The sequence below is a fragment of the Coloeus monedula genome (assembly GCF_965178545.1).
Source record: "Coloeus monedula genome assembly, chromosome: Z".
Classification (NCBI taxonomy): Eukaryota; Metazoa; Chordata; class Aves; order Passeriformes; family Corvidae; genus Coloeus; species Coloeus monedula.
In genome coordinates, this window is record NC_138822.1 from 70,317,191 (window position 1) to 70,340,255 (window position 23,065).

General features: G+C 41.4%; 1 protein-coding gene across 1 annotated transcript; it reads right to left on the minus strand.

The window, feature by feature from the left end:
• Positions 1-2,428: 2,428 nt before the first annotated feature.
• Positions 2,429-7,134, minus strand: MRPS30 (mitochondrial ribosomal protein S30). The gene is made up of 5 exons (XM_082301971.1): positions 6,460-7,134; positions 6,070-6,215; positions 4,915-5,017; positions 4,252-4,428; positions 2,429-2,903 (listed from the first exon to the last, which is right to left on the minus strand). Exons 1-5 carry the CDS (start codon positions 7,124-7,126, stop codon positions 2,635-2,637), a joined length of 1,362 nt encoding a protein of 453 aa, XP_082158097.1. The 5' UTR covers positions 7,127-7,134; the 3' UTR covers positions 2,429-2,634.
• Positions 7,135-23,065: the final 15,931 nt, after the last annotated feature.

The window sequence follows — 23,065 nt, forward strand, 5'->3', positions numbered from 1 at the left end:
GCTCACCCTGAAGAATGTGCAGGCCAGTATTTCAATGATCCAGTCAGTACTCTCTGTTTAACAACAAACTACTTGCCAATTCACAAGAGCACTGGAGAATTCCAAAAAGGTCAAGTATAGTGGATGAAATTATGTAAAATTTTAGGCACATTTAGTTACCTCAGAACCAGTTACACTTTGTTGATAGGTAAATACCAGTTGTAATATCTTAGCAGTGCCTGTTTCAATATGACAAAGTAGGTAATGTTTTAAACCAAAAGAGAGTTCACAATTCACAGAATTCACAGAATGTCTGGGTTGGAAGAGACCTTCAAGATCCTCGAGTCCAACCCATGCCCTAGCACCTCAGGTAGATCATAGCATCGAGTGCCATATCCAGTCTTTATTTAAACACATCCAGGGATGGTGATTCCAGCACTTCCCCAGGCAGTCCATTCCAGCATTTTATCACCCTTTCTGTAAAAAACTTTTTTCTAATATCAAACCTATATATCCCCTGGCACAGCTTAAGACTGTGTCCTCTCATTCTATCAGCTGCCGCCTGGTGAAAGAGGTCAACCCCCACCTGACTACAACCACCCTGCAGGAGGTTGTAGAGAGCAATAAGGTCACCTCTGAGTCTCCTTTTCTCCAGGCTAAACAACCCCAGCTCCCTCAGTCGTTCCTTATATGGCTTGTGTACCAAGCCCCTCACCAGCCTTGTTGCCCTTCTCTGAATGTGCTCAAGCACCTCAATGTCCTTCCTGAACTGAGGGGCCCAGAACTGGACACAGTACTCAAGATATGGCCTTACCAGTGCTGAGTACAAGGGAAGAATGACATCCTTGGTCCTGCTGGCCACACTATTCCTGATACAGGCCAGGATGCCATTGGCCTTCTTGGCCACCAGGGCACACTGCTGGCTCATGTTCAGTCTGCTGTCGACCAGCACCCCCGGTCCCTTTCTGCCTGGGCACTGACCAGCCACACTGTCCCCAGCCTATAACGTTGCAGGGGATTGTTGTGGCCAAAATGCAGTACACGGCACTTGGACTTATTAAACTTCATCTTGTTGGACTCTGCCCATCTATCCAACCATTCCAAGTCTCTCTGCAGAGCCCTCCTACCTTTCATCAGATCGACACAAGCTCCCAGCTTAGTGTCATCTGCAAATTTACTAATGAAGGACTCAATTCCCTCATCCATGTCGTCAATAAAAATATTGAACAGAACTGGCCCCAGGACAGACCCCTGAGGGACACCACTGGTGACTGGGCACCAGTTGGATGCATTTCCATTCACCACCACTCTCTGGGCCTGGCCATCCAGCCAGTTCCTCATCCAGCGAAGACTGCTCCTATCCAAGCCATGTGCTACCAGCTTTTCCAGGAGTGTGCTGTGGGAGACAGTGTCAAAGGCCTTGCTGAAGTCCACATAGACAACACCCACAGCCCTTCCTGCATCCATCAGGCAGGTCACCTGGTCATAAAAGGAGATCAGGTTGGTTGAACACGACCTACCCCTCCTAAACCCATGCTGGCTGGGTCTGATACCCTGGCCGTCCTGTAAATTCGGTGTGCTGACACTCAGTACAAGCTGTTCCATTACCTTACCAGCTACTGAGGTCAGGCTGACTGGCCTATAGTTACCAGGTTCCTCCTTCCTACCCTTTCTGTTGATTCAGATTAGATACTGAAAAGATTTTTAGAATGAGCATGGTAAAACAGTTTGCCCAGAGATGTGGTAGATGGATGCCCCATCCCTGGAAACATTCAAGGTCAGGATGGACAGGGTCTGAGCAACCTGACCTAGCTGAAGATGTCCCACCTTACTGCAGGAGGCTTGGAATAAATGACTTTTAATGGTCCCTTCCAACCCAAACTACTCAATGATTGTATAATGTTGTATTTTATGAATCAGACAGCTGTGGCTGGGGATCAGCTGTGGTCTACTAAAAACACTCCTAAGACATCCAAGTATCAGCAATGAAAACCTCAAGATACCAACAGCTGAAATCAAGGACCCACACTAAAGGGAAAACTGTAGACTCCAAATGCATTTGCGAGTTCTCTCCGTGGTTCTGGAGGTGACAGCTTAAAGTTGTGTATGCTTGTTCACAACACAGTCTTTGGATGCAAGTTTCATCATGTTTATATTACCACATATAAAGACTTCTCTTACTATGTAACTAAATAGCCAACCATTCCTTAATAAACACTTTTTATTCTGAGCTCACTTACTCTTTATAATGAATAAGTATTTAACTTCTCTCAGGCACACAAAATTAGAAATTTATCACTGGTGCTATCAAGACAGCTGTCTCCCTAGTGATACTATCAGATGGTCATATGAATTCATACTTTGTTGTGACAGTTCAGCATGGACCTGTGGATCTGCTAAAGAAACATACTCACATGACATTGAATTAGCACAGTAGGCTTTTAAGAGTAAATATACAAAAAACTTCAACGTATTCCAGCCTTTTATTTGCCAGTGTACAGTATACATTAAAATAGAAAAATGGAAGAAGGCCCAAATAAAATATGTATATAGTGTTTGCTAGACAAATATCTGACTAATATCAAGGCATAATATAGCTCTACTTTAGGAGTTACAATGAAGTTCAGGCACATACTTTACATGTGGTTTAATGGTTTACAACTCTTTTGGTCTGTTTAGTAGAAAACGAACCAACTGAAGCAGAACTTCATCATTAAAGCCTTTCACATTACCATCTTCCACAACATCATACAGTGGCTTACTGTCTGTACCCCAACAGATATTCTTTCGAGGGTTGTTTTTAATAGTTTCTGCAGTTAGTGCTAAAGTATTTAGCTGGTAACAAAAGAAAGCAAAGTATTTTCCATCAGTCACTACCGCCTGCGATACAAAAGGACGGGTCACATCTGCTTCACTCCAGAATCCTACAAAATAAACAAATACAACATAACTTGAGATTTCTATCAGCACACATGCCTAAACCCTTGTCCTGAAATACAGAAAAACAGTGCGAATTGCAGCAGCTGCCTAGTAGGGAAAAAGTCCAACACAAGTATTTTTTCATACAGAATAACCAAAACATAATCACCAATAAAGGTTATGTCCAAGATCAGGGACAGTGGCATACTTGCATTTTGTATAGAGTTCCCTATCACCAGTTGGTCAACACCAGTCACTGATCAGCCAAGTGACTTTTCCAAAACAGTTAAATTACTAATGCATTGTAAAATCCTGCAACTGAGCTGAGGAAAGATGTCTTTTTACTATTCCATGGTTCTCAAGAGGCAGTGAGCATTTGTTTCATGACAAAGGCATGCATATGTAAGCATGAGCATAACTACTATACTAATCAGCCAGACACCAACACTATGTCAGTAAGTATCAATGTTTTAAACAAACCCGACTGAGCACTAACAGCATGTTAAAAATATTTACATATTTATGCATGTGCACTAGTACACACACAGATATTTTTAAGAATATTACTATCACGTGCAACAATGCTAGAAACTGTTACAGAATAAAAAAAAGTCATAGATATAATGCTGTCCTTACAACTCATGATGTGTTTACAGCTGTGACCAATGCTGAAGACAAAACTTACTTGACTTCAATATTTTACATCCACAAAGGAAGCTAAGCTTTCTAAGACACCATTACCAAATAAGTTTGATGCAGAGCCAGCTATATACACCATAGTCAAAGGATTTTCTTACATGTGTTGTTTCTCAAGTGAAACTACATGCCATCGGGTGTCCAACAGCAACACTAGACAATAATTATATTTATGAGATTAAGTGAAAGACTGATCTGGTCTAACTATCCAGGTCTTCTTGGATTTTTTTTAGACAAACATAGACATAAAATTCTAAATGTAAGGCTGCTGACATTTTTCTTTCATTCCTAGTATTTTCATGGAATTGAAATTACTGAAACAAGGGCTAAGCAACATAGTTGTTCCATAGTTGTTACCTACCACATTTCCCTCTTAAGGCGGAAAGAGCAAGTGAAAGCAGGATTGAGGTTTTTGCACAGGCTTACTGTTATATATGAAAAAATATTTTTCTCTGTAATTAATTCCTCTGAATCAAAGTACTCAGAGACAAAGTCTTAACTAACTCTCTTTTCAATTCAATTACATCTGTAAAGACTTACTTAAAAGACAGTCTTCAGAACAAAAAGCGTGAGAGAAAGGTGGTAGGGAGAAAAGGTTAAAGAACGTTACAGTAGGCATTCATAACCAGGAAAAATTTGTCAAGCTGACTGTCTCACCTTGATACATTGCTTGTGCTGCTGTCCACGCAAAGAGACTTGCAATTCCATTCGATCGATAAACAACTTCGATCTGATCCTCGAGACGCTCTCTCATAAACCTCTCCCGCTTCAGTTTGTCAGGAAGAAGATGAAACTGGGTGTGTCCATAACAGCATGGATCTGCCACCTTTGATCCTGTGTTCCCCAAAATGAAACAATCAGTCAGAGAAAGAACACTCTCGATTATGCACACAAACATACATCTTCACCATGAGACTCTAAAGCTAGAACCTCTACTGTAGATCTGTGAGGAGTTGCCTACTTCCAAGAGGCAGAAGTTCACATGCTAAAATGACTCTGAGAGTTTCCCTGGAGATGTATCAAAATTCAAAGTTTTGTGTAAATTTTCTATTCAACTGAATTTCTTCAAGCAGATTTCTTAGACACAGTACCACATGCACAGGAGGATGCTATTCCCCATTGTCTAACTGACAAGAAATCTCAACAGAGATCTATACATTTACATAATACAGTTATTAAAAATACACAATTTTTTTCTGTTGATGGGAGAAGAAAGATTGAGTTGGAATTAGTTTTGGAGTTGGTTTTTGTTTGGTTGGGTTTTTTGGTTTTTTTTTTTCTTTCTAAAGTAGTTAATATTTCACAATTAAAAACTCTTACCTATAAATACCTTGTTTTCGTACTGCTTTTTGAACAATGGCAGTTTGGATGGCTTGTGATCAATAACAGGAACATCTCCAAGATCTGACTCCAGGGGTACAACCTTGAAGACAGCAGAAGAAAGAAAAGCCATGATGTAAGACACATTTCTGCCATCAGGTCCAATGTAATACACCGCTTCCCAGTCAGACAACAGAAAGTGCAAGTCCTGCTTACATACACCATACAGATAACCTTAAATGAAAAATTTTTGCAAGAAACCTTCTCATCTTGTGATGAGTTCTAGCACAGTCATGTTGGATTAATTTTTCCACAACATACAAAGAGTATGTGAAATGATGCTAAAAAAGCTGAAGATAGTTGTTACTACCTTCAAAACCAGAATCTGTTTCCATGGAGAAAGAGTAAAAACATTTCTAGCAGCAGCCAATAAACTAACGTGAACCTGCAGACTAAGTTTACAGATTTGGTTTTCTGCACTACACAATGTTTTAAATTGCCTAGACAGTTCTTCAAAAATGCCAAGGTTTGTAGCATCTGACAATACTAACCCAAGCAAATTGTACAACTAAGTCACCAATAAAGGTTCTGTGTTTACAGAAAGCACAACAGTTTTCTGTCTGTGGTGAAAACTGGACAACAGAGACCCTCACTGGCTACACAATTACCACTGTATAAACCCGCAATAAAAACACTACAATATTGAAACAGAATATACTTCCAGAGAACTTGAGCATTCAAGAAAGCAACTGTTGAGTAATAACAACAGACAAGAACCCTCACGTTCAGATTATATATGCTTTTACTTCTTTTTTTTTTTTACCTCCACTCCTATTATTCTCCTTCAGTGAGAATGTTCCACAGCACGTTTCTTATTCTTGTCTCCAAGCATAGAATGTTAAAAATTCCATTTAATTAAATGTAACAACATGAAATTTAAAGTACAAAGAGAACCAAAAGTTTAGAAGACCATCTCAATATCTACAAAGCCATTACCATGTAATCGTAGCAAGGGTATTAAGACTTGAAAAATACCCAAATATGCTACATACTGTTAACTAGGTCCTCCACAGACTACCTCTGCATGGTTTCAATAGCTATCAGAAACCAAAGTGAAAATGCACAGTATTAGCTTGCTGTTGAAAACATCCACACCTCAGGAAGCTGCTTTGGTACACGGATCTGGAGGTGTGGGTTATCATCTATTTGGAATCGCACAGGGTCAAGTCTACCCTTTCGATGTCCATGAACAACAACTTCCTCACCATGATGCCAGTAATAGTTAACTTCAGGGTTTAGATCTGAAACAGAACAAGGAACACAGGAAAACAGTAATTCACCTCTTGCATTTAAATTCTTCACCTTCCAATTCTTCTCCAGCTGCAGTCAGACACAAAACCCAAAATCCATGTGTAATGATAGAGACTACCCAATAGTGATGGCCTGAACAATTCACATACACCAGCGACATTCGTGCCGGCTCACAGACTGGCCCCACCGCCCAAGGGCTCCTACGTCCCCTTCCCTGCCAGCCCCGTTCCGTACCGAGGGAGGAAGCAGCCAGCAGTGGGTTGCGACCAGACAGGAAAGCGGCGAGGGTGGAAACGAGCTGCGTGAGGAAGGGGCCGGGCGTGTGATCCTGGTCGCGGTAGAGGAACGGCCGCTTCTTGTTCTGGTAGAAGCTCTCCTGCAGGAGAGCATCGCAGGCGAGAGAGCGCAACTCGTCCATATCCGGATACGCCGCCGCTCCCGCCGCGGGCTCCGGGGTTTTCGCGGCCCCCGGCGCCTCCGCAGCCCCCGACGCCTCCACTCCCGGCTCCGGGGCTCTGCCAGCCTCGGGGGTCGTTCCTGCCGCCGCTACCGGGGGTTTCGCGGCCGCGGCTCCCGGGGGCAAGCCGGGCACTAAGACGGTTTTTGTGAAACTGCGGTACCAGCGGTCGGCGTTGAGGGCGAAGGTCTGCGGGTGCACCGTGTACTTGGGCCGCTGCAGCTTCCCGTACAGCCGCAGCTTCTCCTCCACCGTGGCCGCCGCGTGCACCCGCTGCTTGAAGCGCTGCAGGCGTCGCGACTTGGCCGCTTTGCTCTTGGCCGTGACGGACGCCACCACGGGCGGATAGAGCGGGCTGGCGGGCGGCGAGGGTGGGACGGGCACCGTCTCCGAGTACCAGCGCCGGCCGGGCCGCAGCAGCCGCCGGGCCCCCAGCGCCGCCATCTCGCGGAAATGCGGGAAGGCGAAGGGGCGGTGCCCCGAAAACGCGGCATCTGATTGGCCTCTGGGCACCACGTGAGAAGCCGCTTTTCCGGTCGGCCAGCGGAGTCTCCTGCAGCGGGGGCTGCCGGGGCAGGAAGCGGCGGGGCCTTGAGAGTCACGTGCCTGGAGGGCGCCGATCGCCCCCGCGGCGCTGCGCTGAGGGACTTCTGCGCGTGCGCAATAGCGGTAGCACGGCCTCTGCAGCGCGGGAACTACAGATCCCAAGATGCTCAGCGAGAGGCGGCCCGGAAGTGCCGGGCCTGGCGCCAGGGTGGGAGCCCGCTCGTGCGGCGGCGGTGTGGCGGTGGGAGCCACAGAACCCATTGGGGTGGAAAAGACCCCTGAGATCATCGAGTCCAGTCTGTGACCGAACACCTTCATGTCAACAGACCCTGGCACCGAGTGCCACGCCCAGTCTTTCCTTAAACACGCCCAGGGATGGTGACTCTACCACGTCCCGGTGGAGCCCATTCCAGTATCTAATCACCCTGTGAAGAAATTCCTCCTAATGTTCAAACTTAACCTCCCCTGGCGCAGCGCAACGCTATGTGCTCTCGTCCTGTCCCTCGCTGTAAAGGCGCGAGGGAGCGTCCACCTGCTTCCACTGGAGAAAAGGACACCTTGGAACGGGCTTTCCGCAGGCCCAGGGCCCGAGGAGCCCGACCCAGCCTGGGTGCCTCAGCCGCCTCCTGCTGTGCTGCAGGGAAGGGCCGGCTCTGCGGGACACCGGGTACCCACAGCGCCGAGTGTAAACTGAAATTACTCCTTGTCGGAGACATCGCGGTCTGCAACGTCTGGCTTTAATAAAGGAATTAAACTCTGCTAAAATACGATCTGTTACGGCATTTGTTTGTGAAATGAAATGAGCTAAAAGTGGCATACTGACACCACAAGAATGTCACAGTAACAGCATGTTTATCTTAGAGATACTTGGAAAAGTTGAGGGTATTTCTCTTCAGGGGACAGATGAAATTCAATATTTATTCTTAAAACTTTTCTTCTGTCATTACTTTTTAAAACTTGATTATTTGCAGTAGTCATAGGAAATTGGTTGTTTTTTCCTGTATTTCTGTGCATGGCTAGGAGTGGGAGTGGAAATTGTTAGTGGGACTGGGACAGGAGACACGTTACATACATCCCAGATAATCGGCTTTCTTTCTTCAACTTCTGCCTTAGCTTTCTGCTGAACTAATGATCACTGCTGAAGTGGTGGAATCTTTGGAATTTAGAGGCATTTTTGGAGTAAATGACAAGAGGTATAAACCCAGAGTTTGGGTTAAGATTTTCAAAGAATATAGAATATAAAACCATTGTCTTCTTTAAGGGGAAGTAAAATAGAAATTAAACTACTGTTAATCCATAGCTAAACAAAAACTATCCTTTAGTTTACGAGATTCACAAGGTGTGTTATAAAAGACAGATTTAAATGTTCAGTTGCAACTAAGTTCAGCATCAAGTATTTAAAATTTGGATGTTTTAATTCTGAATCCAGACACTCTCTTCAGCAGATGGGTAAAGGGACAAGGCCAGAGGTCAGATGACTGACCTTTTAGGAAAGCAAGCACCCTTCCTTTTCCTCATCCCACATACTGCAGTCTCCACGTGCACCCAAAAGCGTGTTTCCTCTTGATTGATAAAGGACACTGGCCAGATGTGTCCGAAGAAAAGATACTGAATCTCTCCCCCTGTGATCACAGCCAGCCACAGCAGACTTACACAAGTTGTTGAGGAAAATCACCATGTACTGTTCTTAGGGATTTTGCTGCTCTATCTCCTCTTTCAAAACATGTTTCCTTTGCTGTTTAGAAATATTCTTTCCATTTCATCCTTAAATGTATTCACGGTCAATTTATACCTGCTTGGTTTTGTGCCAACATTGTCCTTTAATTTAATTAGCTTTTTGTTCTCTTCAATGTTGGCCTTTTGAAATATTGATGGAGACCAGTCGCATCACCTCTCAGTCCTCATTGACAGAGACTAAGCAAGCTCTTCTCACACACGCAGGTTTCCATTTCCCTGATCATCTTAACAGCCCTTTCTTGCATTTCCTCCAGTTTTCCATTTGTCTCAGGGATATGTGACCATACTGAACCCATTTATTCATACAAGGGACTGTATTATCCATGCCAGGACTAACATTTTACCACTGTTAAAAACCTTTTTCATCATGTTGTCAAATCAGAATTTCCTGCCTTGCAGCCATATGATACTGTGAGCAACTTTTGCATGCGTTATTTTAAACCCTCAAGTAGTTCAATATGAAACTTAATGTAAGTGATGAAGTAAATAAATGTTTAAAGAACCATTTTTATCTTCCCTACTTCATTCAAGGGCTGATACCGACTATAACATTAGATGAGAGATGTCAAGAACCAGCTTTCACCTGCACTTAAAATCCCTCAACTACCGATGTTTTCATCACAATTTAATTTTATTTGCTTGGCATATATTCTAGTATCATTCATCTTGAGGTAGGAGCTGCAAGGGCTTGGATAAAATGTCCCAACAGTCAGTCTAGTTAAATGTATTCGGGTGCTTTGCTGCCAGCTCTGTCATAAGCTTTTGATAAAAGTATATTATGCAGCCATAGGTCTCTCAGTTTGAAGAAGCAAACTGACAGTTCAAAAAGGATCTATTTTCCTTCTTTACTGAGATAACCTGCAATATTCAAATGATCCTAAATCTGTAAACCTAGAGCATCTTTGTAATGGTTAAATGGATGCTTAAAAAGAACCTGGATTAGGAAGCTTACCCTGCCTAAAATGTTCAGAACAAATGCCAAAATAAGTGTCACAACCTTAAATCTCTAAAACTGAAACCAGAAAAAACCCTGTATCTCAGTTCAAACAGGAAGGACGTTGGGGAGTGTCGGTTTGAAGTCCAGAACGTAGTGTGGTTCATATTACTGAAACTAGTCCATAGGACGGGATGGAATACATACTGTTCCTGAAACTTAGAAATGAGACCGTGTACACTAAATGTACTCACTCAGAGATGAGATTGTATAGACATTAATTACTGGCAGGCTCAGTATCTCCTATATGCAAGTGTAGAAGCTGCTTAAGTGCACACACTTCCTCAGTAATCTTCACCAGAAGACACAACCCGAATGGGATCACAGGGATCACATAGTGGAGAGACAGTGTCATATCCATACTTACAGCGTGTCTCTCTGTGACTGACTTAATGCCTAAGGAGAGGATGTCAGCTTCTTCATGCCTGCTTCAGATGAAATTTCTATGTTGTGGGGTATGCCCAGCCCCTGCCCTGCAGGGATCTCTGCTGAGATAGAAGATTTCGCAGTCGCCCAGCAGGACTCCCTGGAAAGGCAACCACTTCTTTGGTCACGGCGAGAAAAGAGAAACCCACAATCCTTTAGGAGACCCTATGCAGATCCTTTGTAACCCATTGGCCTTCACCCATCCCCTGTATCCCTATAAAAGCTAAGCCCTCTGCCCCTGTGAGAGAGAGCTCTCGTCCCTGGCTTTCCCCTTCACCGGAGGGGACCAGCAATAAAGCTGCCTTCGTGCGGAACAGCTACACGGGCCTCTTGTCTCTCTCCCTGGTCTGGCCTGGAGGCTGCCCTGCAGAGCTGAGCTGGAATCACGAGCTGACAAGCACTAAAGAGCTGACAGCCTCTGCAAGGGCCCTCCTGCCAGGAGCTGAGGGAAGACACTGGGCCTCGAGAAGGCAATTCCTTTTGGGACCATCTCCCCGGACCGGTCATCTCTTCCTGGGTCAGAGCCGCTGATCCCCACCACCAGCTGTAATACTATGTTTAGAATTTTTTTTTTCTTTGCAGCCTTTTTCAGCTTAGGTAGCATCATTGGTCTGTGTTCTCCGTGTAAAACTCCACATACTGCAATAGACACAGTCTTAACTATCGAGATGTTAAGCATTTTATGATTTGCGCCTTTACCTTGTTTTAAAACAGATTATATGTTACAACAACAGCTGCCAGATGGTAACATAAAGCAACTCATAGCATAGATACATGCAGTAGGGAAAAGTCATTATCGTCTTCACTCATAATTATCTGTGCATAAAAGCATATTTCTTATATGATTTCCAAATATTTTTGTATGAATATAAAATGCATTTCACAGACTGAAGTCTTCCATTATGCATCCTTCAAAATCAAAGTACTTCTAGAAGTGCACAGCACTCCAAACAGCATAAATTAGAATTAAGTCTGCATTGTGTTTCAACTGCTATTTTAATGTAGTTCCTCAAACAAATTCCTTTTGGGCTAAAGTTGTCTGTGTTCATCTACAGATCAAAGATCATACCACACACCCACCACCAGCCACCACCAGCCACCACCAGCCCTCATTCCCACTTAAACCAAAATCAAAACACCTTTGTTACAGGACTATAGAAATAAGGGGAGGGAGAGAAAGAAGGGGGAAGATAAGTTTCTGGCCCAAGCTTCATTAGTTAGGAAAAAAAGTTATTTATTTTAACTTCAGAGTTAGTCCACTTTCAGTTCTCATGTGAAAGCGTAGAATTTAGATGAATTTAACGAAGTACCTTGTTTAAAAGCAAGGAGCCTTCCAAGTGGGAATTCAGAAGGTGCATAGGCACTTTCTGCCCACTGTGGTTTTACATGCCATTACAGCAGGGCAGTCGAGAATGGTGATGACATTTAAGACCACTCTGGCTTCATACTGCTGTATAAATAAAAGCTTATCTTGAAGACATGCTTTCACAGGGCTTAGTTTCACTGCCTTGATACCCATTAGATTAAAAAAACCAGAAATCCTTTGGGAAAAATAGACTTCTTAGCCAGTTTTATATAGTATTTCATGCTATTGTTGTAGTTACAAAAGAATACCTCACATATTCCCGTGCATTTTGGGCAACATCTAAATAGTGGACATTCCATGTGGGCTGTTTCAGCCCCTTGCACACAGTTTTCCCAAGGTTTGTTTTGTATGTGCAGAAAATCCATCTAATTTTAACCTTTACTCTGTGAGATAACTTAGAGCTAAATGAGAAATCTTTATTGTGAAATTAGTCAGAAAAAGGTTCTGAAAGAAAAAAATTGACTGGAGGAAATAATATACTGTCATTTTGGAAGGTGTAGAGCTGTTTAGATGCTGCTGTGATAGCTAAGTAATGGTTGAAAATTTGCAGTGAGAGTTCATCATTTGCACAGTTACAATATCCAGCTGGTGAAAAACATTCGCTTTTATGAGAAAATTTGTGGACCCAGCTTAGTGTTCAAGAGATCATGCAAAGAGGAGACTGATGCGTAGATCTGGCTCAGGTGTGATAATGAAGGAATGAATGCAGAACACAAGTGCTGGAATATAAATATTAATACAGTATGGTATTACTGAGGTGGGAAGTGTTTGTTTGTGAAAGGTGTCATGAAGGTGGAATTTAAAGACCTGTGGGAAATGGTGTAAAAGGCTTTACTGAAGTCCAGGCAGACAATATTCACAGCCTTTCCCTCATAAACTCAGTTGGTCACCCTGCCGTAGAGGGAGATCAAGTTGGCTAAGCAGGATCTGCCTTTCATAAACCTGTCTGGCTGGGCCTGATCCCCTGGTTGTCCTTTACACAGCATGTGAAATTGCACTCAGGATGACCTGTTCCATAACCTTGCCTTGCACTGGGGGCAGACTGACAGGCCTGTTTTTTTCCAGATCTTCCTGCCATTCTTGTGGGTGGGCATCACATTTGCTAACCTCCAGTCATCTGGGACCTCCCTGATTAATCAGGACTGGTGGTAAGTCACAGAAAGAGCAAACTCTTCTGCCAGGTCTATAAATATCCTCAGGTGGATCCCACCCAATTTGATACACTTGTCTAGGTAGCACAGCAAGTTTCTGACTAGTGCCTTTTGGATTACGGAGATTTATCCTGCTCCCCATCCCTGTCTACCACTTCAGGGGGCTGGATACCTGAGGATAACTGGTCTTTCTGTTAAGGATTGAGGCAAAAAAAGGCACTGAGTACCTCAGCCTTTTCCTCATCCTTTGTGACAAAGTTTCCCTCTGCATGCAAAAAAAAGGATGGAGACTCTCCTTGGTCTTCTTTTTGTTATTGATTTATTTGTTAAAACATTTTTGTTATCTGTTACCATGGTGGCCAAATGGAGTTCTAGCTGGGCTTTCACCTTACTAATTTTCTTTCTCTATGACCTCATGACATCCTCATATTCTTCCTTAATTGCCTGTCCCTTCCTCCAAAGGTCATAAACCCTCTTTTTTTTTCCCCCCCTGCGTCCCTGTGAAAGCTTCCTGTTCAGCCAGGCCAGTCTTTTCTCGTGCTGGCTAAGAGCTAGGAGCTGGAGACCATCTCACTGATACCTGTCACATTAGAGTAACAGGTTACATATGTTCTAGTAAAGCATCTGGCACAGGACAGTGTACCTCCATCAAAGAACCTGTTTTACCTCCCAAACCAAGGGGCCCTTACAGCTCATTGTGAATCCTCTGCCCATGCCCAGCAGCCACCTCAAACAGTCCAAATCATGGGCTGGTCTGGCAGGTCAATAATTTGTATATTTGGCCTCAAGTAAAAACAAACAAACCCTGGCACTGCTCAATTTTCTGTTATAGATAATACTTTGGTTTCTCTACATACATCTTTTATCTTTCATTGTCCAAATTTCTCTTTAGGACACATTTCTAGTAGTTTTTTCAATGATGGAACAGATTAGACTTTATTAAGGGCTTTTTGATAGTTGTTTTTTAATATATATTATTAATTTCAACTGCTGCAGTTAGATCTCTAGTCTATAATAATTACCAAGCCAGAGAGCAAAAAGCACCTAATGTATGATTTGTTACATCCTTTCTTAACACTTTTTTTTTTTTTTTTAAATGAGGACTAAGTCACCCTGGATCACTCCCTAAGGCCCTACTGAAACAGACCCTATCATGTCATTGTGAGGGAAGTAACTCTTGAAATAAGTCATGAGTTTAGAAAGAAAAAGTCTTAAGTTGTTATCGCAGTATTTGCAGTGTTTTATGATACAGCTTTATTTGCAGATTGCTGAATCATTCCTTTATGACCACTTTTATTTTCTAGTATAACAACAAAAGGGGCAATTATGTTTGGAACTTTCAGAGGTGGACAGTTTGATAAAAAGCTGATACTGCATAAAGTATTAAAGCTTTCAGAAAGAGAATGAATTAAGTCTGAAAAATTACACTGCTGTACTTCTGGCAGCATGCTTCGAGACATGTTGTGAAGCGCTGTGAGAAGAGCAGCACCACTAGATGTCACCATCCTTCCACCAAAAATTCATCAGCAACCAGCCTGATGTGATTTACAAATACCACTGGTTCCACCAACACCACACTGAGAAGTTTCAAGTTTATGTTTTGCCAGCTCTGTTGCTTTGTAACCCAATCAAAATCTATGTGTTATCATTTATTTCTGGTGGCATTGTGTTTAGATAGTCCTAAAATCCTAATTCTGAGGTGAAAACATGATTTCAGGATTGAGCTTAGCTCAGATTCATGAATCTAAGAAGAAACACTGTTGGATAAGTCCACCCAATAATACTGTTGCCCAACCCAGTTGACAGTGGATTGTTGGAGAGTATGAAGTCAAGATCCTATTTCCATCTCTTACTCATATACTCTATGACTTTGGCAAGCCATTTCACCCTGGCTTTTCTGTTTGCATTTTACTATAAACTCTAGTTTCCTTAGCACAGGAACTAAGCCTATTAATGTCGTTTGTTGGATCATCTTTGTCTTAATTCAGTGACAGGTATTGCACAAAGGGTCTGAAAAAAATAGGTTTTTAAGTCCAGCTGAGAAAAATACTGGAGGGAGATATGCATTTCCTAATCTAGTCTTAATTATTACCCCAATACTCAGCAGTCACTGAAACTTCCCTAGAGTCAGGGCTAGGGTTAGAGGACTTGTTGGAAGTATTTAGTATGGCATATCTGAAGTCATCAGTTCCTGCTCCTTCTCATCTTACTCAATGAGTAACATCACCTTGCATTCAGGTTTAAGTTTTTAATATCGTATCTGATACAGATAGGAGCTGAATTCAATTTATCTCCTGGATAGGCCAGCTGTCTTTTATCTGCTCTGATCCAAGTTGGGGCTTCCTACTTACTTGCTTCATCATTGTCTTCCATAGAAATACAATTAAGTGGAACTTTATAAAAATGTCTCATTGACAGGATCTTTCTTTTCTCATGGATAGATCTGCCTATTTGGACCTTAAGGGGAAATAAAAAATACTTCTTTTCATTTTTAATAAGACAATGGAGCAAATGCAGTTTTCCCTGCATCTGAATTTTCTCTATCTTATTCCATTAGGTGCTTTTGTGCTTTAAAGACAAAACCACAAAAATAACTGCACAATATCCAGAACAGACAAGACCATAGCTAAAGTCAAATCATGTACATATACTCCAACCAATATATTTAGTTGGTTATTCAACCTGCAACCAATAAATACTTTTTTTCCCACTGGCAGTCACCTCTCACTTGGTGCAGTAATCCTCTCCTTGAGCTCCTATATTGAGCTCATATATTGTCAGGTATGAGCAGGTAAGACTCCAAACATAAAAGGTTAATTTTACTTTCTGATGGGAATACCATATTTTGGATTTGAGAAAAAAAAGGGTATTTTCAGTCAAATGTCCTTTCCCATTACCACTGCAGTACGAATTAATAGAAAAACAAAAAGTGATTGATGAGAAAAAGTACAAAGGTTACTATAAAAAGAGCATAAACTGTCAACCCTAATACAGACAGTGATTATACTTAATTACACTTTTAAATGTTGAACGGCTTGACTGAGACACGCTTGTGTCTATCAGTATATGTTACCAATGAAAGGCTGAGCCAAACACTTTCCTTCATCCTGTCAGCACACTAGGTGACAACACAAAGTAGTAGTCTGCACTGTTCCCCAGAGGCTGCTCAGTTTGGAATGAAGCACAGGATGGAAGACAATTCACAGACTGCAGAAAAAACGGCAATAAACCTGCATAAGATTTCACATACTCCAATTTAAAATAGGCACTATGTAAATAAAATCACAGCCCATAATGCATAGTTTTCTTGCAAACAGACAGATTCAATGTTACATAATCCAAAATGAACAAAGCAGTATTTTTCATATTCCAGTATTAGATATGGCATGTATTTGTAAAACTATTAAAGAGATACTTTCAAAATAGAGTAACTCCATAGTTTTTTTGATAAAGTTCATTAACATATCTGTATGACAATTTAGGTGAGGATGAAAGATTCAAATTAATATTTTATAAGATTTCTGTCAAGAATAAGATTTAAAAGAGCTTTTAAAACCATGGTATAAGATGTTCAAATGGGCAGCCCTAGGGCTAACCATACAGACATGAACAAATTCTACTTAATGCAATTTTAAAGTTTACATATGATGTATTTTATGTAATTTAAAGAAGAGTTTGGGTAAAGTAAATCTCATCAATTTATTGGTATCGATACCTAAGCAGATATTTATGTTAGCTAAGCTGTCCAAGCTTCCCATGCAATCCAAGGATATCTAGTAAACAGTCAGTGCAGTCCAGAAGGCAATTTCTCTCTCTGAGGAGTGGACACCACATTTATTCTGTTAAGTAAGCTCTCAGCTATTCTCTGAAACAAGAAATTATGCATCCAGCCACCCTAGCAGACACACATGGGAGACATCAGAGTTGAATCCATCCCTGATCACTTACACAGGTAGTACCATTTCTGCAGCTGACACATCAGGGTTGGACAGAAGCTGGCTAAAGGTGTTTTAGCAGTGTGAGCAAACTCAAGCATTACTGTGACATGAATGAGGCCTTTCTACAAAGAGAATGAGGCAGTAGTTTGATTTTTGGAGAGAATGCCCTGGTTCTCTAAGTAATCTCCTCTGCACGGCCCTGCCCCTTTCACAGCCATGCCGGCAGCAGCTGGCTTACCTTGGGGTTGAGATTTATCTAAAGAAAGAAGATGGGTCATTGTATCTGCAGCAATTGTGCAGCTCCAGGAAATTGCCTTTTTAGTGCTGATGTACAGCCCAAACCTATAGCTAGCAGTGAAAAGTCTGCATTTTCATTCAGAATATTCTGGATTAGATTTGGTCATCATTCAGGTTTCTGAAAAGACTGTTTTTGTTAGTCAGATATTAACTAATAGAAAGCATTTAGGTAAAACAGGTTTCAGCTATCAAAACTGAAGGGAGAATTAAAAAATCTTGAAACATTGGAGTCACCCACAACACATTGTTTTTATAGTCCTCTGTAAGTATATGAGACAGAAACTTCCTATAAAACACTTATTTTTCGTCAAAAAGAAAATACTTTCATACCAGTCCAGAATGGGAATATTTCAACAAATCAGATTTTCCTGTTGGAAAATATACCTCATTACCGCTAAATTTAGAGCATTTACTAGAATGACATCTGCGATGTTTTGCTCTCTGATAGACTTCCTTATGCCTTTACTGTACTTCTCCTTCTGTCCAGCATTTTGTACTTCCCCTCATTAATTTTTCCAATTTTTTTCTTCTCAAATGTTAAATTAAACACTGAGTCTGATTTGCTTTATTCACTCCCATGTTTCTTAGAAGTAAGTCACTTTTAAAATCGTGCTGCTGTCACACATGGCCTGTTATATATCAACAAATTATATTTTTGTTTGATTCCAAAAGAAGTGGAGTCAGCAGTTGGAACCAGACAGTGTCCTTCATTTTTCTGGTTTTTATTTGACAGCATGGTGTCCATAGTATAATATTTATAGCATTTACTGCTCTTCTATTTCTCTTTCACACTAAAATAGCTCCATTTCAAATTAACAGTTTGGTTTAGGGCTTTAACCTAAAAAATACATATTCTTCTGCTATTACTTTACTTCTGCTCTACCTTTACTTTCCATTCTTTAACAAAATCTAACTCTGTCCTCCAAGACACATCTTCTTTGGGAGTTCAGAAAAACTTTAAAAATTCAATCCCCAAAATGCTTTTGGAAAGCTTGATTTCCTTCAGTTTACTTTTTGAGTGTCTAAGCTCCCAGTTTTCCCATTCAAGCAGAGAGAAGTATAGCTGCAAGCCTGGTCTTTCTTATTACTACAAGCATGTCTCGACTTATCCTTGGACATAAGTGTCTTACTTCTCAGCACAAAGTCAAAAAGCAGTCGTAAAGCACCAGCAGAAACCAGTGCCTGGACTCATTTCTTACAGCAGGGAGGGCAGAGTAATGGTAGAATGTGTGCACTAAGATTTGTAACATCAAAGGCTTTGTATTTCATGGAATCACAGAATCATTTGTGTTGGAAAAGACTTGTAAGACCAGCAAGTCCCAACCAAAAACCCAGCACTGCCAAGTGCACCACTAAACCATGTCCCTAAGTGCCATATCTAATCTATTATATAGCTCCAGGAATGGTGATTCCACCACTTTGCTGGGGAGCCTGTCCCACTGCTTGACAAATGCTTTCAGTAAAAACATTTTTCATAATATCCAATCTAAACCTCTTGTGGTGCAACTCAAGGCTGTTTTCTCTTGTCCTTTGCCTGTTACCTGGGAAAAGGGGCTGACCCCCACCTAGCTACACCCTCCTGTCTGACAGTTGTAGAGAGTGGTAAGGTCTCCCCTGAGTCTCCTTTCCTCCCGGTTGAACATCCCCAGCTCCCTGGGGTAAAATAAAACTTTACCCAACTTTGAAGCCAACACTAGCCCCTTTCTTGGCTACCACATTTTAACAAGACTCTTCTGCCTGTCCAGCCAACTCCCTGCCTTTTCCTTTTCACTCCCTCTTCTTCATGTAGGAGTGAAGGAACCCATATGAGGTGGAGCTGCATGGCCCATGGGGTGTGGCCTCTGAGCAGCAGTCCACTCCTATATTATCACCCGCCATACTTGGTGCATAGTTTCAGAATCCTTCTCTCCCCAAGTCCTGAGCTAGTATGGTCTTCTGTGGGCTGCAACATGTAAGGAATTCAGTATTTAATATTCATGTTAGCATGCACATGCTTATGCAAAAACTTAGATAATGAAGGCAGTTTACAGAATCAGGGTCTAATTCTGGCGAAGAACTTTGTTTTGGCAGTGTAAGTTCTTCCTCCCAAAGAGCTATATAAAGTCCCTCTGTGGGCCCAGATTCTAAAGCATTGGGGCCGATATCATCCCTGGAATTACACTGTTAAGCTTCCAAAAACACTTCTGCAAAGAAAACAGACTGTAAGCCAAACAGATGATTTTGATTAATAAGAATATGTTCCTAAAAGTAAAATAAAGTAATAGAGACTTTAAAAGTGCTACAGTGCTCTTAACTATGAAAACAAAATGTGAAATAAAGACACCTTCAAAGATAACACTCACAAAAGGTTACAAATTACCTAACAGGTTTTTCAAAAGAAAATAGCTTGGACAAAGAAATGTTGAGGGGCGGTACTCATAATTGTGTTTTGCCTTCACCATCGACATTCTGGAAACATTTTTGGAGGTTGCATTGTGTGAGACAGCCAAATCACCCCTAATTTAGAAGTAAGCATGAGATTAAACAAGCTTTCTGTAAAAGCCTGTTAAAAGAATACCCTTCATTTCTTCTGTTCTCATCCCCCTTTGTTATCCCTGCTTCACATTCTCGGGACCTTCCAGATGTGCATATATGTGTGTGTCTGTGTGTGCAAGTTTTCATTATTATGAGCACTGCCATTTGTGAGGCACTAGTTTTTATGAATAAAAGAGTCAGAGTTTGTGTGCCAGCCCACCATCTCCCTCCCTGTAATAAAATTAGTTTAAAAAACATGCACTTCAAAAACATCTAAATTAGGATTGTGTTTATATGGTCTTTCAGATTTTGAGTTTTGCAGGGAGAATGAGAACAGAGTTCCATTTATTTGCAACTATTTAAATCTTACATTTCACTGAAAACTTGCAGAAGGCTTGAAGAACTGAAGGGCAATAAAAAAAAGACATAAAAATAACAAGAATAATGAGAAAATCACAGGCTTTCACAATTCTTTCTCCTTAATTTCTTCCCTTGCTCCAGGATATTTTCCTTTTTTGATTAGCTTGTTTTTCCTTGTATTTACCTCAGAGATGTATACAACCACATCAGTGCTGCCATGCCATAAGTCTCCTTGCTGCTGCCAGTCCCCTGTCCCAGGCCCAAACATGAACTTTCACAGTTTGCAGATAGCAGCCTCTTTTCTCCATTCCCCCTCCTTCTTCCAATTATTCTCAAGTTTTATGGGGAAAAAAATAGCCTTTTAATGCTTCTTTTTTTTTCCTTTTACATTCTAATAACAACTGATCAATTGAGTGTCTAGGGAAACTGTCACATTTCCTAGGTGTTTTTGATTCTTACATGGTAATAGGGTTGAGATATCTGTGATCTAGAAGTCTGTTCCAGAGATGATCAGGGAATGGACATATAAGTTCACAAAGTGAGGCACCAAGAAAGTTGTGCTTCCACCTGAACGGATGGATGAGGAATCACAGTTTGGGACTAGCATGACCCAGTTTGGCATTATTTACATGCTGGAGTGCCACTACACTGACAAATGTGGAGACATCTTCTGTCACTGACCCCAAAACTGGAAGTTTTGGAGACATCTGCACAGGCTGACATAAGCCAGCCTGCGTCCAAATGCAGTCTGGCAGTGTCAGTCTGACACTGCACCTGGACTAATCTCATCCAGTGGATTCCTACCTTGGATGCCTTAGCACACTAACACATCTGGACCCCATCTGGATCCAGCTGCCTATTTTCACAGGAGTCTAGGCTTGCAACAGCTGTGTGGCCAGAGACCTCAAATCTCTGCTAGATAAGACCTAGTTTCCCTTCACACTGAGGTCTCAATGCATTTGTCTTCTGAGCAGAAATATCCATAGGTGTGGGGGGAAAGAAACATGGACAAGAGACTTTTGTGCTTGGAAGAGTAAGGAAAAGGCATACAGGGCAGCATGAAAAAAGAAAAAGACAAACAAGGAACAACAATACTTGCAAGACCTCAGTGGCGGACAGGGAATTGTCTGCACACTCCTGATTCTCCTCGTCATTCAGAAAAATACAAGCATAATATTTGAAATTAAGGCAAGCCCATGATTTTCAAAAAGAAAATTAACCCTGACTTCTGCACACACACACACACAAAAGCTGCAGCTCATGTTTAATTTATTGGGTTTTGGTTTGGGGGTTTTTTGGTTTCCAAGGGAACAGAACATACAGAGATTGAAAGCACATGTTTCTAAATTGATGCCCTGGAGAAATCCCAAGTGGCTTAATGTCATGCAGCCTAATTTAATTTGCATTAATAGTACAGTTTGCCAAAAAACATTGCTGGTAGTGTGAGGTTTGGTGTGTGTGTGTGCTACTGCAAAAAGTAAAGGATATTTTATCAATATTTTAGTGTACTGTGTCCACTGACTTTCAAAATATCCAGAGTCCAGATAACCAGAATTATTTCTGTGCCTAAATGCCAGTGTCACTTTGAGACAGGGTGTGTCCCTATCTGGGGAGGTGTCTGTGTTTTGAATTATGTTAAAGTGTAACGGAGACATTAAAAAAGTTAGTTAAAATTGGCTCATCCTAGATATGCTGCAGATTCCAGCTGTGTTTCCTATACTTCCAATAGTTTAAAATATAAAATTATTGTGCTCTCTAAAACCAGAATGAAGTAAGAGTTTCCACTGCACAGCATGGTAACAACAACACAGCCACCAAGGGTTAGAGATTAATGGGAAAGCCATGTGTTAAAATTAGGATCAGGAGGAAAGCTGTTAGATCACACTTACTATGCCGTGATGGTGACAGGGGAACCTCTAGCCTTGGTGACACACAAAAATATCTGCACAGCTCAGAGGCTTTAAGATTCACAACAGCAACCTGAAGGAATAAACAGAACTTTTGGTATCTGGTGACTTCATCTGCAGAGTATGAGGACCAGAATAAACACGTAATTCAAACAAATAGGAAAAAGTCAAGAAACAAATAGTATAGAATAATAAGATCCATCAGGTAAAACAGAAAACCAGAAGAGTATTTACAGTAGGGAAAAGACCAGTCCTGCTCCTTTCAGAGGGTCAGATTTATCAGTGAGAGTTAGATAAAGGGGACCGTAACATTTAATATTTCTTCCACTAATTTTCACTAACAAATAGTGTTTTCACAATTAGTGACCCAACAGAGAAAAATTCTCAACTTTAAATGGGAATAGACCATCTTAAATACTTTCACATTATCAGGAACAGTTAAATTTTATTTGTCATTACCAAAGAACCACGAAACACAACTTACCAGCCATTAGCAATCATCCGTAAAAAAACTAAAAGTGAATGTATGAAGAGAGGGGAAATTTAGTGCTGGTCTTCAAAAGCTGGGAAAACAACATGTGGAATTACAGCTTTTCTGCTTCAATTAAATTCATAGAAAAATACTGGAGCAACTAACAAAGCTATTCATAGTCATCTGCAAAGAAAACAGAGAAAAGGCTAACAATTATATGGATGTATCACGAGTAAAATGCCTGGAGTGTGACACAAAAGTAGATGTCATACACTTGGACTGCATCTTGATCTGTTTAGAATCACCAGTGACTTAGATGATGATATATGCAAAACAGTGCTATTCAACAGGGACAAGTCTGAAGCTCTGCATACAAACCGTAATAATCCATTACCTGAATAGGGGATGAGCAACAACAGACTGGGAAGCAGTTCTGCAAAGAAAGGGTTGAAATAGCGAGGGATTAACAGAGGATCAGTCAACAGCAGCAGACCGTTAAGAGAAATGCAAACACTGTAATGTTAATGAACAGAGGTATGGAGGTACAGCTTGTAAGATATCTCTTATAAGATATCCCTTCAGGATTCATCAGGGTTACAGAACAGCATGCAGTTTATAAACTCCAGTATTAACATATATTTGAGTGATGCAGGAATAGCTTGCCTGTGGTGATGG

What these genes read in the sequence shown, in the direction of transcription:
- MRPS30 (XM_082301971.1), bottom strand. Translation starts at nt 7,126, where the DNA reads ATGGCGGCGCTGGGGGCCCGGCGGCTGCTGCGGCCCGGCCGGCGCTGG. An exon ending in GCTGGCTGCTTCCTCCCTCG is followed by an intron (nt 6,216 to 6,459) that starts GTACGGAACGGG and finishes GTTCTGTTTCAG; the next exon opens with ATCTAAACCCTGAAGTTAAC. An exon ending in TACCAAAGCAGCTTCCTGAG is followed by an intron (nt 5,018 to 6,069) that starts GTGTGGATGTTT and finishes GCTGTCTTCAAG; the next exon opens with GTTGTACCCCTGGAGTCAGA.